This window comes from Mastigoproctus giganteus, chromosome 5, assembly GCF_048544385.1.
Source record: "Mastigoproctus giganteus isolate SK-2022 chromosome 5, ASM4854438v1, whole genome shotgun sequence".
NCBI lineage: Eukaryota > Metazoa > Arthropoda > Arachnida > Uropygi > Thelyphonidae > Mastigoproctus > Mastigoproctus giganteus.
In genome coordinates, this window is record NC_143579.1 from 51,595,052 (window position 1) to 51,608,654 (window position 13,603).

The 13,603-nt window shown below is 34.9% G+C and overlaps 1 protein-coding gene across 3 annotated transcripts in view; it reads left to right on the forward strand.

Annotated features, from left to right (window-relative positions):
- Positions 1-1,058: 1,058 nt before the first annotated feature.
- The window catches only part of LOC150085388 (chloride channel protein 2-like), a 271,615-nt gene continuing 259,070 nt past the window's right edge, over positions 1,059-13,603 (forward strand). For all 3 annotated transcript variants that reach the window (XM_090374018.1, XM_090374019.1, XM_090374020.1), the window contains exons 1-2: positions 1,059-1,347; positions 6,909-7,059. In XM_090374018.1, the coding sequence (XP_090230144.1) occupies positions 1,294-1,347; positions 6,909-7,059 (205 nt within the window). In that variant the 5' untranslated portion in view covers positions 1,059-1,293. The remainder of the gene's footprint in view (positions 1,348-6,908; positions 7,060-13,603) is intronic.

A 13,603-nucleotide genomic window follows, 5' to 3' on the forward strand; every position in this document is an offset into this window, starting at 1 on the left:
TCTTGGTGATTCCCTTCTACCCTCTCTCTCTCTCTCACAGGGTAACTCAGGGAATTTTTTTTTTTGCTGGTGCAGCATAAGCCTCAGGCTTTCTTGCACTATATGGCTAATAATAATAATAATAATAATAATAATAATAATAATGTGGCTTCGTTACGAATAAACCAGAAATTAGTAATCTGTGGAATAAACCGGTATGGATGATTCTCTGTTAGTGTAACCTAATAACCACTATTTTGCATGCGGAGGTATACAGTGTTGACAGCGATGTGGTTTTGCAATAATCGAGTATGGACATGATAATTAGAGAAATTAGCACTTTCATTTTGGGTTGCGCCAATTTGAATCGCCCCAAGAATTCAGAGGGCTCCAGATTTCATCTTAATTGGTTTATTGCAGCCGATATAGGTTGGAGGAAAACTGTTATCCTTGTTTTTTGATTGGGACATTTTTGGTGCAACGGCAACTTTAACCATATTGCACCTAACAGAAACCATTGTTTCGTCCCTCACTGATGTTCCCAATATATTTTTACCTCCTTATATGCCTATTCGCCACTAAAAATCAATCATAGGCTCCTATACCGGAGCATAAAATGAAGCTGTTCAGACACAGCGATTGCAGAAGGGACTACTTTACCGATTGTACCTAAAAGCAAGCCCTCACTAATTACACAATTAAATATAATCGTGGCACTCGTAATTACTCCTGCTATGTACAGTAATTGTTAATTATTAATAATATTAGGAATTGTGAAACGAAATTAACTACATTACTTCCGTATTTGTAGAGAAATCGCTTAACTTCAAGCTGTATTGTCCCCTCCTTGAGCCGCTAATACTGTACCATTCAATGATCTTTATCACCACTGTGTATTAATATTAAATTTTCATTAAAATACACTTTTTGGATTTAATATTAATTTGAAATATTTTGGTATCATTATGTGTGTGTATATATAAAAATATAAACTGTACGTTTAGCTAAATTTACACACCTACATAGACTACATCAGTTTATCGTTGACGTAAACTTCCTTTCCGTCTACTGTAGTTCGGCGAACACGAAAGAAGTTATTTGTTAGGAGACGGTGACGGCGACGTTACGGCGCGCGGTTACAGGTGGTAGAACACCTGACCGCTGACAGTCCACATTATACCACACTGCTCACGAAAGCATTTAATGAAGCTAATGTGAAATTCATTTTTTTAATAATACATGTATATAAGATTTAGTGTAAAATTTTAATATTTCAGAGAAATTACTGTGGTCAGAAGTCCTAAATATTTAATAATGGCTGAAGAACTCAGGGGAGATCAAGGAGCGCTCGGATATGAGCATACCTTGGTAAGCTATATCACTTGGATTTCGACGTTTCATAATTATCATGTTAAATTATATAATAATGATTTACAGTGAAGTAATGATTTTCTGTGTCACTAATATACTATAATTTAACATCACCATTGTTGATATTGCCAATATTAGCAATGGAATATATATTTAAATATTAATTTTTCATCAGATCTGCAGCATTATCGCGAAACATCTCCAACAAATTAAATATTCCCAATATTTAGTTTTGCTTATCTCAGTTGTTAATATTGGGGGGGGGGGGGACTTAATATTGATAAACAAACTCGAAATATACGAGATTTCCAGTTTTTTTTTTTTTTTTTTTATCAATATTAGGTGAATATTCTTCTCTAGCGTGAATATTTTTATATATCATTGTAAGCGAGTTCAAAATCATAACATTTCACAAAAGTTTTTAACTGTGCCATTGTATAGTATTGGAAATAAAGTAAGAACAATTCCTGAATAATTACTACAGCAATAAGCAGGTTTATGTAGGCCGTGTGATTTTGAATCCAAGCAATTTCTGTATTACAAAAAGTTTGAAAAGTTATTGGCATGGAGTGAGCATGTCATGCCTAGAAATTTTGTTTGCAAGGGGGAGGGGGTTAACCCAGTGTCTAATTCGGATTTCTCTTAGAACATCTTCCATCTTTGCATATATAGTGATGGGGGAGAAAGCTCATGCCCAGTGCATCACTGGCTGATATTATGCAAGATATTTATATTTTTGATTCGTGATCTGTTTAGGATTGTAGCATTACAGAAGAAAATTAATAACATGAAAAAAAAAAAAAAAAAAAAAAATCGAAAAACTATACATTGAACAGGTGTTATGAGGTGCAAACATGAGGTAATGCATAAGTGCATTCATGGGGGGGGGGGGTTGAGAGGGTTAAAACTCAAAGAATATTTTGTTTTATATATATATATAAATAATCGTACTGTCACGTATTGATGCTTATAAAAGCTACCAGTTTGGAATGTACAAGCTCGCCCACCCAAAACAATTTCTGGATTCACACCGAAGTAATGAAACCAATTTTGTGATAGACTTACCTTTATTGGTATATGTCAGTGAACTTTATCTACCGTAATATCCTTGTGAAGACCTTTACCGTAACTAGCATTGCTGATACTGTTAAGAATATTTCTGGAACTTTACATTTGGAATACTTGTCAGAACACTGAATATTATCCTTAATGTTACCATTGCTGGAAAATCAACAAAATTGAGCTTTCAGTTTGGGAAGAGAAGAGGCCAAATTTGGTGAATAAGACTGCAGATAATGAAGCAATATAAGTTTCTTCTTTCATCAAGAAAATTTCTTTTGACAAATTGCACCGGTGATGAATCTAAAGTTTCATTATGGCTAAAGATTCTATTTGGCTAACAGAATCTCCCCACCCCCAGCAGCCACTCAGAATTTCTAAATAATGAACTTCAGAGTCCAGTTTTGGTAAAATTTTCCTGCAGTTAAATGTTCTGTTAAAAACAAATCTGGTTCTTTAGTTAAATTTACCTTTACAGCTATTTAATTAAATGTTAGCTGCTTCTCTAACTGAACTAAATCTCTTTTGCTCAGCCTTTCACTATTTATTTTAAACCAGTCAGATCCTCGTATACCAGACCTTAGCTTCACAATATTATACGAATCAACCCAGACCTAGACTATATTTCACTATCCCCTCAAAGATGAAAGCTCTTCACCTTTTACAGCTGCACAAAGATAAGCGTTATTTGACCACATTTCAACAAAGTTTTCTCTTCTCCCACTGATGAAATAGTTAATGGGTATCAAGACTTAGTGATCAGTGTGCTGTGCTCCACTTCACACAAATGCATTGCAACAAAGTTAGACCTATATGTTTTAGCATGACTGGAAAATTCTACCTATTTCGATCTGAGAATGAACCAGAGAAATTTTTTTTCTTTTTTTAAAAAAAAAAAGGTTATTTGTTTACCAAGTAATGAAATTATGAACTGAAAGTGTGCTGCAGGTGGACAAAGCTCTATTTATAACATACAAACAAAAAAAAATGGAAATACTACTATTTTACTTATGCATTGCTTATTGGAGGCTTGAAGTGGTGAAACCCATGTTTAGTCTCTAGAGCAAAGTTTCCGGCATCCCCCTCCCCCCATACTTCTCCTTCAACCCATGCACGGTACTAAGTACTATAGGTTTTGATACCTTTTGTGTTTGGGGTTTTTCGTAAAAAAAAAAAAAGAAAAAAAAAAAAAAAGTAAAATAACTTATTAACTGCACAAGCTATGGTAGTGAATAGGAAGAACATGACATGATTTAAAAGCATCACTGAAATCTGTATTTTGTAGTCGCATGGGTTCAAACCATGGTCAACTGAAACACTTTTACTACTATTTCTATGTTGACCATTTGGCTACATAGAAATAGTAGTAAACCAGCCAATAACAGACAACTGACTGGTTCTCTATTAGCTACCCTTTGCAAATGTCTTTGGTTGTGATGGCTTGGGTGAAGACTGGCTGACTTTTGGAGATCCTGAGGCACTGATGAAGGGTGGTGGGGTGGCACAGTGCAGCCTATTGTTTGAAATAGAAGATAAAGAAACTTTTTTTTTTTTTTTTTTTCTTTTTTTTTTTTGAATATCTGTAAACAAAGATACAGTGTGTGGAATAGTCGTTCCTCCATTCCTATTATGTAATGTTTTCCAAAAATTCCATTCTTTTATTGTTCTCCTCTCTGGTGTTATTTAGCTCTTGTAGGGTGAAAGAAAGCTTTTCTTCTGTTGAATTTGTGGGCAGTGTCTGAATCCAGATTGCCAGCCTGGTTCTTTCAACCTATGTATCATTTTTCTGTATGTCTGTTCTATGTAGTGCTTGTTGTATTCACAGCATTTTATAGATTGTGTATGAGATTTCTGGTGAGAGGGCGATGAATGGCAATTCTGTTATCCATTTAAATTTTTTATCACCTTTAAAAGTGGATTTATGCTTTATAATGCTTGGATATTCAGGCAAGGTTCTAATCTCAATTCCTTGGTAATAGGTATTGTGTGAATGTAGTATTTTAATAGTTTGCCGTATACTTATTTGAACCAAGCGCAGGGGATAGTTGTTATCAACAGCAATAGCTTGAACTTATTCAGTTCACATTTCAATTGGAGGCCCTCAATATGAAGTTCTTAATAATGCCTGTTTTAATTTTGCTAGGTTGATCAGACTTATAATTCAGATCTATACTGTGGAGGGTGTTTTTCAGTTTTTATTAAAATGTCTGGAGAGTGGATGATAGAATGGTCAGTTTTGTCATGAACAAGGGGAAACAAAATATTTTTATTTTGTATTTAATAGGGTAAAAGCCATATGGTGTAGCCAATATATACTTGGATGTTCTGTCCCCATATGTGTGTATTGGCCAGCAGATTTCAAACTGTAGTGAATATTGCAATGGTCTTAGTGTTTAGGCTCATTTGCCACAAGTTTCCTGGGTATTACACTACTTTCAAATTAGTGGCAAAGAGGCTAGTCTGCCATTTTTCTAAAATATGAGAATTGTTAAGATAGTGTTCGAGTTAAGGTCAATTGATCTTAACCTGGACATTATCATAAGTCCCTAGACTTGCTGGTCTCTCATTAGATGGCAAGTGTTCTCTATTAGTGAATTCAAGACAACATAGTGATAAAATGAGCTGCCATGCACTTCATGGTATCTAATATAGTAAAAGCTACATGACCTAGTTAATAGACTATGTCCTGGTCCTGCAGACTTCTTTTTTCAAAGTCAGCAGATGTTAAACATATTAACTAGTCTTATAGCTTTTTTTATATCAAATATCACAGTGTCTTCTTAATACTATGTGGCAGCATACATAGAACAACCATTGGGATGTCTCAGAATTAAGAATTAGGGCTATCTATTCAGAGAACTAGTAAGTCACAGTGATATTATGTCTCGTCTTTTAAGTAATTGCAGTCTAGCCTTTTGATAATAGTATTTTCTTGAAAGTAGTGTAACACCTAAGCAACTCATTGTAAAGGAGTTTTTTTATGTTAAGATTACTAAAACCATTGTGGTATTTACTGTAATTTAAAATCTATTGACTACAAACATATATAAGTGGACACTCTCTAAAAACATGTAGTGGGTGCTTTTCTGTATATTTTCATTTTGAATTTAGGAAGTTCTAGAATTAGCACAAGAAATTTCTGATGTGGTTCCCCATAATGAGAATGTCATCTTCATATGTTTGTCCATAATTTGAGATTGAATTCATAGAGTCAAATTTTCTAAGTTTAAAACAAAAAAATCTTTCTGACTAGTGGGGTGGGGAAGGGTCCTTTGAAAAATTGTTTAAAAACACAATCAAAAAAGGAATTTTAGTGGAAATTAAATTGGATAAAATAAAAATTATTTATTTTTTTTTTTACACAAATCAGAGACAAATTGGCTATGTGGAAAATGTGACAAATTTTGGCACCCATTTATTTTTTCTAGTATCATCATCTTCTTTGTTTTTGAAATTCATAATAAAAGAAATTTTCAAAAATGTTCCTTTTTAATAGTAGTTTTATGACACAAGCAAGAATATATTTTTTAAAAATATAACATTTCCAATTAAATCATTTGAAAAAAATGGCATAGTGCTTGACAAAATGTATATGCAAGAGATCCAAAAAGTTTTAAAGAATCATATCTTCTGGGGAGAGGAGAGAGTGAGACCCTTTGGTTGGATACATGAGAAAACATTCAGGATGAAAATGCACGAGCAAGAAATTGATGTTGATAGTTTATATTGAGTTCGCAGAGTTTTCTCCAATAAAAGTCTTCTGTGGTCACAAAAGAATTGCAGTCAAATCTGATTTTTGTCTGTGCACAGTTTTAGACAGTTTTATAGTATTCATGCAAAAATTTTAAATAGAATGGAAGCATTAATGATGCCATCCTTATTGGTGTTGATGAACAACACATTGAGAGCTATTGCTAAGTTAAGTCAATTGATAGATAAGAATACTTTATTAAGTGACATGTTGGATTAGTTTGCCCAAGTCACATACATGTGTTGATAGATAATCTGTACTCATTTAAGGACAATATCCTTTGGACAACTGAGGCTCATTTTCATTCCAGCAGATAAACAAAAAGATAGGTAATTACTCTACCATTACTTGGACTTCTCATTAAGGATTGGTTTAATAACTTTATGGTATAAGGGCTCACATCTGGTGAGCATGGGCTTGGCACACCCAGGATCCTCAGCTGGATATCATCATTCTTTGCTTTCTTGGTGATTCCCTTCTACTTCTGACTCTTGTTTTCTCCTCTCTCTCTCTCTCTCTCTCTCTCTCTCTCTCTCTCTCTCTCTCTCTCTCTCTCTCTCTCTCTCTCAGGGTTTTTTGGCTGGTGCAGCAAAAGCCTCAGGCTTACTTGCACCATATGGCTAATGATGATAATAATAATAATAAAAAATAAAAACAGTCGCAGTATAATGCACGTACATGCATGCACATACCTGCATACACACATGTGTATATATTGGTATAATTAATCATATTATATTAAATACAGATGTTTGGACACTACAGAGAAGATCTAGGAGCATATGCCAAATCAGAAGCACTGAGGTTAAAGAGTTTAGAAAAGTTAAGAAGAAAAGAAGATAAACTTCGTCAAAAGGATTTGCAGCCATATAGGAGTGAACTTCAAAGGAAACTTATAGGTAAGAAAATAATTTTCTATTTAAATTATAAAATTAAAATATTTTATTAAATTTTAAAATTTATTAAATATTAAAATTTTATTTAAAAATTTTAAAATATAATAATTTGCACAGACAGGTACATATATTAAAGTATAGAGCAGTATGCTTTTTCTGACAATTACATGCTATCACATAGTTTATACTGAATGCAGACACGTTCTGGCCCATGGTCACCACACTAGCATTGACACTAGCAATGTGTGCTTGCTTGCTTTAAATTTTATTTCTTTGGCACCAGCAAGAGCGTGACTGCAGAAATACATTATAGCAAAACCTACTTTCTAGAAGTTTATTGAAAATTTATCAAATTTTATTATAGGGGCAATAATTAATACTAAAAATATTAAAATTACTTGCCATTTTTACTATGATGCATTCCATACACTTGAAAAGATTCTGGATTAGTTGGCTACTGCAGTTTTATTGATTTCTGGAGTTCTTCCATGAGTGGATTCATTCTGTATACTTTATCCTTTATATAGGGAGTTAACGTCTAGAAAATGAGATGTCCATAATACACAGGTTATCTTTTCACTGAACATGCTTACCAGTATCTGTATTCACTGATTGCAAGTATGTATGGTAACAGAATATTGCTGTAAGCATCTTTAGATTTTTTTTCTTCATCTGTTAGTTCCCTAAGAAATAGTTGTAATGCCAGATTGTATGCCTTTCTGAATATTGTCTCTATAAAGATTGCAGGCCTGATAATCTTTTCTGCACTGAAAGTACACAAAACAAATGTTTTTACCTTGGGAAGAGGAACTTTGTACACAAAATACAGATTTTGCAAATTCAGTTCTTTGTTGTTTTGGATGCTCATATGTCCATTCAAATAAAACCTTGACACTTGTGAAGAAACAAACATTAATGATCGGTCATTTTCTCAGTTGTGAACCGAAAGGAGGAACCATTTAAAAAATTGACACTGGCTACCGAACCTTGACGTTTTAAAGAGTACATTGCTATTGTTTTGTTGGGACACAGCGTTAGTAATTTTTTTTTTTTTTTGCCATTTTCGTTTTACTCTTTTATCCTCCCATTTCTTGTTTGAGGGGACCTATAAAGTCATTGCTCTGGATAAGCAACCATTTCATTCAATCTTCTCTCTGTTAATACCCAGAAGTTTCATTTCTGTTTACTGTTCCATAATACTTCTTTTATTCTAAGTTCATTTATTAAGTTCTGAATTGTGTATCCCTAGGTTGGCAGGGTTGTTAATGACAGTATGCTACTGCAACAGGATCTAAAAAAGTTGGGCAGATGGTCTGAGAAATGGCAACTGAAATTTAGCATTGACAAATGCAAAGTACTGCATATGGGTAGCAGTAACTCCAGAGAAATGTACCAACTGTGTGGTACTACACTTAGGGTAATGAAGAATGAAAAAGACCTGGGGGTAAATGTGCAGTCAGATATGAAGTTTTCTGAGCAGTGCAGACAGGCTGCCAGAGCAGGTCATGGGATCTTGTCAGTAATATACAGGAATTTGCTAGCAAGGATAAGGAGGCGATTATCCCTTTGTATAAGGCAATGGTCAAGCCACACCTTGAGTACTGCATACAGGTCTGGAAGCCTCGTTTTAGGAAGGTTGTAGAGTTGCTAGAATGAGTACAGAGAAGGGGCAGCAAGATTGGTGAGGGGAACAAATGGGGTTCTCTTACCAAGAAAGGCTTAAGTTCTGCAAATTGCAGTATCTGGAGACTATGCACTTGCGAGGTGATCTGATTGAGATGCATAAAGCATTGAATGGTTTGAGTAGGCTCAATATTGATGGGATTCTTCCTTTTGCTTAGATTATGAAACTGGGATGCATAAGCTCAAATTGAGGAAAGACAGTTGTAGAATAGATGTGCGAAAATTTGCTTTTAGCCTGCAGGTAGTTGATTGCTGGAACAAACTTCCATCTATCATTGTGAAGTTAATAGCTTTAATAAATTCAAGGGAGAACTGAACAAACTTTTGGAGTGAATGGATGGGTGAAATGGCATGGTTATTTATTTTTTTTTTTTTGGCTGATTCTGCATAATCTTGCTTCCTTGCATCATATACCTCTACTAATGCTTATATTGTATGTGAATACTGGGGAACTTCTTCCAAAATTCCTCCAGACATTTTCTAGCAGGATTATGTAGCACATGATGGTCATTCAAAAACACTTTCTGCTCTAGTATGAAGCTATCCATGACACAGAGATAAACTGTGTAGAACTGGGTCAAAGGAAACTGTGGTGAGAAAGTATTGTGTGTCAACCTCCTCATACCTCTCAGCAACCTGAGTGAAGCACTGCTCACCACTAACATAGTAGCTACATCCTAGCATTATTCTCAAAATCTCTTTGTTGTTGTTATTTGGTTTTTAGGAGCATTAGCAACTAAGGCCATATTGCTCCGGGATATGCGGTGGTCATTCCCTGACCTTTCTGCATCCTCCGTATTTGGTGGTGACTGGCTCGAACCCCGGTCTAATCAAGAAGCATGTGCTACGCACTGCTGCTCCATCCCACCTGGCTACAGAGGTGCCAAATCTTTGTAGAATGCCATATTACTTCACTTAACATAGAGCTCGTCTATAGCAATTCTCAACTAGTGTTTTTTGAAGGAATAGGAGATGTATTACAAAATGTTTGCAATGGTTTATAGGTAATAGTTTAAATATACTGGATCATAGACACAGGTCATAACACATATTAATCATGCTTTTTAACTGTCAGTTTCACTCAAGGACAGGCATTTTGAAGGCTCATAAGTGACAATTAATTTATTGATTTTACTTTAACACTTAGAGACAAATCATAGAGACTTATGTTATTCTAATAAACATTGTGGTGGAATAATAGAAATGTCTGCTTTGTTTACCTTCACATGTTTTTACTTGTTTGATTATCATTATTGATTATAAAATGACTTTGGAGCTTTGAGGTTTTATAGCTCAAAGGACTTAACTATATTAGGTATAGACATATGGAAAATTAGATTTCTGTAATTGCTTAGTTTTGAGTTTTTAATATCAGATGTGGAAAAAACTATTTATTAATGTTTGGAAAGAGCAAAGCAATCATTTATCCACACTGATACTGATATGGTGCAATGCAGTGAGTGCTTTGGTAGAGGAGCAGAAATCCAAAGGTTTACCACTAGTATGCATGCTATCTCTCTCTAAAATTGGAGATCCCTGTATACACAGTTATAGGCACTTTTTAGATAATTTGTTCATGTTTCTGCATAAGTTCTCCCAGGTTTAAGCTTTTAAAGCAGATACCTAATACATCATAAAGATTTCCATGCCATAGTCATCTGCTTTTCAAGCAGACAATTATAGCTTGTGTTTTTATTTTTTATTACAATTTCTGGCCAAGTTGTAAGAGTATAAAGAATATACCAGCAACATCCATGGATGGATGAAGCACACTTCACTCTATTATGTGATATGAACACATGAAATTTTGACATTTCATGAGAATTGAACCCACATTCTATTTTTCAGACTTACCTTTTGTGGCATAATTGACTGAGCCTACACCAGATTGTCACTTTCATGATGTAAAAGTGAATTTTCTATGAGTTTACTGCTTATTTCATTCATGTGTGCCTTTTTGAGGAATAACCAGCACAAGGACCAAAAATGTGTACCTTCACATTTGTATAGTACCTCAGATCATATCCACTTTTCAAGAGCAATTGGCAATAGGTGAGTTATCTTTATTTTTCTGCAGGGCAATTTCCCATCACTTTTCATGCATGTGGTTTCCACATATGCCAGACTTAATACCAGCAGATGATTTTCAGATTTTATATGGGGTTTTTGGAAATGAAAGCAGCTTTGATTTAAGAGTTACAAACATCCCTGGTGAAATGCTTCTGTCAACTGTTTTATTAGAGATTGGCCACATTATATATGGCTTTTCTCTAGTTGTAAACATGAGTATTTGAAGGAAATGTAAAGTTTGTTTTATTAATGAAGTTCCTTATTACTTATTTTGCGGTCAGTTTATTGTAATTTTGTATGTCAGTTTGTTTATTTATTCTGACAATAATCATCCTGTGTTTGATGATACAAACTCTAAGTATGCGGTTATGCGACTATAATATTTTCGTATGCAGTTATAATATTTTCCGACAATTGCTTTGAGAGATATGACCTCCTCACACCCTGGATGTTTTATAATTACTCTGTGCTTCATTATTTTATTAGTTGCCTCTTAGACAAGGCCAGATTTACTGAGGTGCAGTGGCTCAGTTGCTCTAGGGCAGTGTTATGCAACCTTTTTCTCTTTGTGGCACATCTTACTTATCCATGACACAACACACGACATCAAAATGTCAATTCTCCAAAAAGCATAATTTATGGCAACGTTAATATAAATATGTTATAAGTCACAATAGAATCAGTTATTATTGTTCCAACAATCCAACAGAAATTGGCTCATGCATATATTAACATTTTATGAACCCTAAATCACTATACAAAAGCAAAGCAAAGCCAAAAAATAAAATCTATTAGTATTAAACCAAATAACTATGCATTCCTTCAATGTGATACTTGTGCCTGCTTTGCTGAACACAGACAGCTGATGTGTGGCAAAATCATTGACAATGCAAGCCTCATTTCTTCGTCAGTGGATCTGAGTCTCTCTCCCTCTTTAATGTTTTAATTTAAGTCAAGGTCGAAAAGCCCAGTTCACACAAATATGTAGTTGAAAATGGTAATAACACGTTAATCGCCATCTTGGAGCTAGCTGGGTATTCTTTTCTTATTGACAACCAAAATGTGTCCAACAGCACTTCATGATGTTTTAATCGCAATGTTCTGTCCGCCTTCAGATCTGTTAGTTCCTCTTGTTTGTACATTCATCAGAAGAGATTTTGCATCTGCAACAAATGGATCACGAATTCAGTCAAAATCTTCAACGCTCTCTCTCCAAAAATAATCCTTGAACTTCTGCTGCAAGTTATATGAAGTCTGCCACCACTTTATTACCAGCAGCAAATGGCCATAACATTGGGAACATTTCAAATGACCCATTTGCAATGCATTGTATCCAAAAATCCAGCTTATTCTGAAAGCCTTGAATGTTATCCATACTCGTAAAAAGATTTGTATTCTTGCCTTGCATTTTGCAGTTCAGCTCATTCAAGTAAACGAAAATATCGGAAAGATATACCAACTTAGTCACCCATTCATCATCTGCAAATAACTCTGTATACAGAGGAAGGGGCCACAATATGGCCTTAGTAGCCCGTGTGCCATTAAACAACATACCAGAGGAAGGGGCACATCTATTGCTTTAATACAAATATAGTCTTATAACAAAGGATGGGTGCATCAACACAGGAACAAAGTAAGAAAGTTGAAGTAGCACAGACAAACAGGGACAGATATCAAAACAAGCCAATAAAATAATAAAAGACAAGGGATGATGTTTTGCTAATCCTTACATTTTTAAGGAACAGCATGTACAGCATTTTCGACAAGGAACAGCATTGTCGAGGCCACGTTATGTCAAGGATCTGGATATATTCTTACAACGTGTACACCATATCCAAAAATTTCATTACTTTATACAGCATGTCCCACCCACTTTTTCTTACTATTGAATACACCATGAATTGTCAAACTAATAGAGTAAGATTATCTGCAAAAATATCTAAACCTCCCAAACACTTACTAATTCATTTCACAAATATACGTGGTCTCAATTCTAATCTCAACGATGTTCATTTCCACTTGCAGTCTGCCAAACCCCATGTACTTTTTCTGACAGAATCTCAGTAATCAGTTGATTCAACTACTGCTCATTTCAGTTTCCCCAAATTATTCGCTGTACGATTCTTTCGCTTCAAAGGTGTTACTTGTGAATATGTCCGTTCCGATATTCCCTGTCAGAGACTTGGTAATTTGAAACATCCTCTTTTCGATATTTTCTGGCTTAAAATCTCTCTACCTCATTGTCTCTACCGTTCTCCCAACTCCTCTAATCACTTGGAGCTCTTTGACTTCCTCTCTCTGCAACTTGACTTTCTCCAGTACAACTTTCCTAACAGTGAGGTAATTTTCCTTGGTGATTTTAATGTTCACAACTCCAGCTGGCTTCCATTTTCTAATCAGTCACCAACGAGATGCCGAGTCTTTTGCAATTACTAATGATCTTGCACAGATTGTTCATTTACCTACAAGTATATTGGGCAATCCTAACCATACAGCAAACAAGCTTGATCTTTTTCTCACAAACAACCCTTCTAAGCACACGGTCGAAGTGAGAAGTCCTTTAGGCACCTTGAGATCACAACTTGGTGATTGTCTCTTCTCCAATGGAGCCTTTATCTCATGGCTATTCCCAACCTCGTATTGTTTGCCATTACAAGAACGCCAAATGGGATGACCTGCGAGATTTCTTTTCTTCTTTTCCTTGGTCGGATTACTGTTTCAAAACTTTTGATGTCAACGTTTGCTCAGAATGTGTCAGTGAAATTATTCTTGCAGGAAAGGAATCCCCTATCCC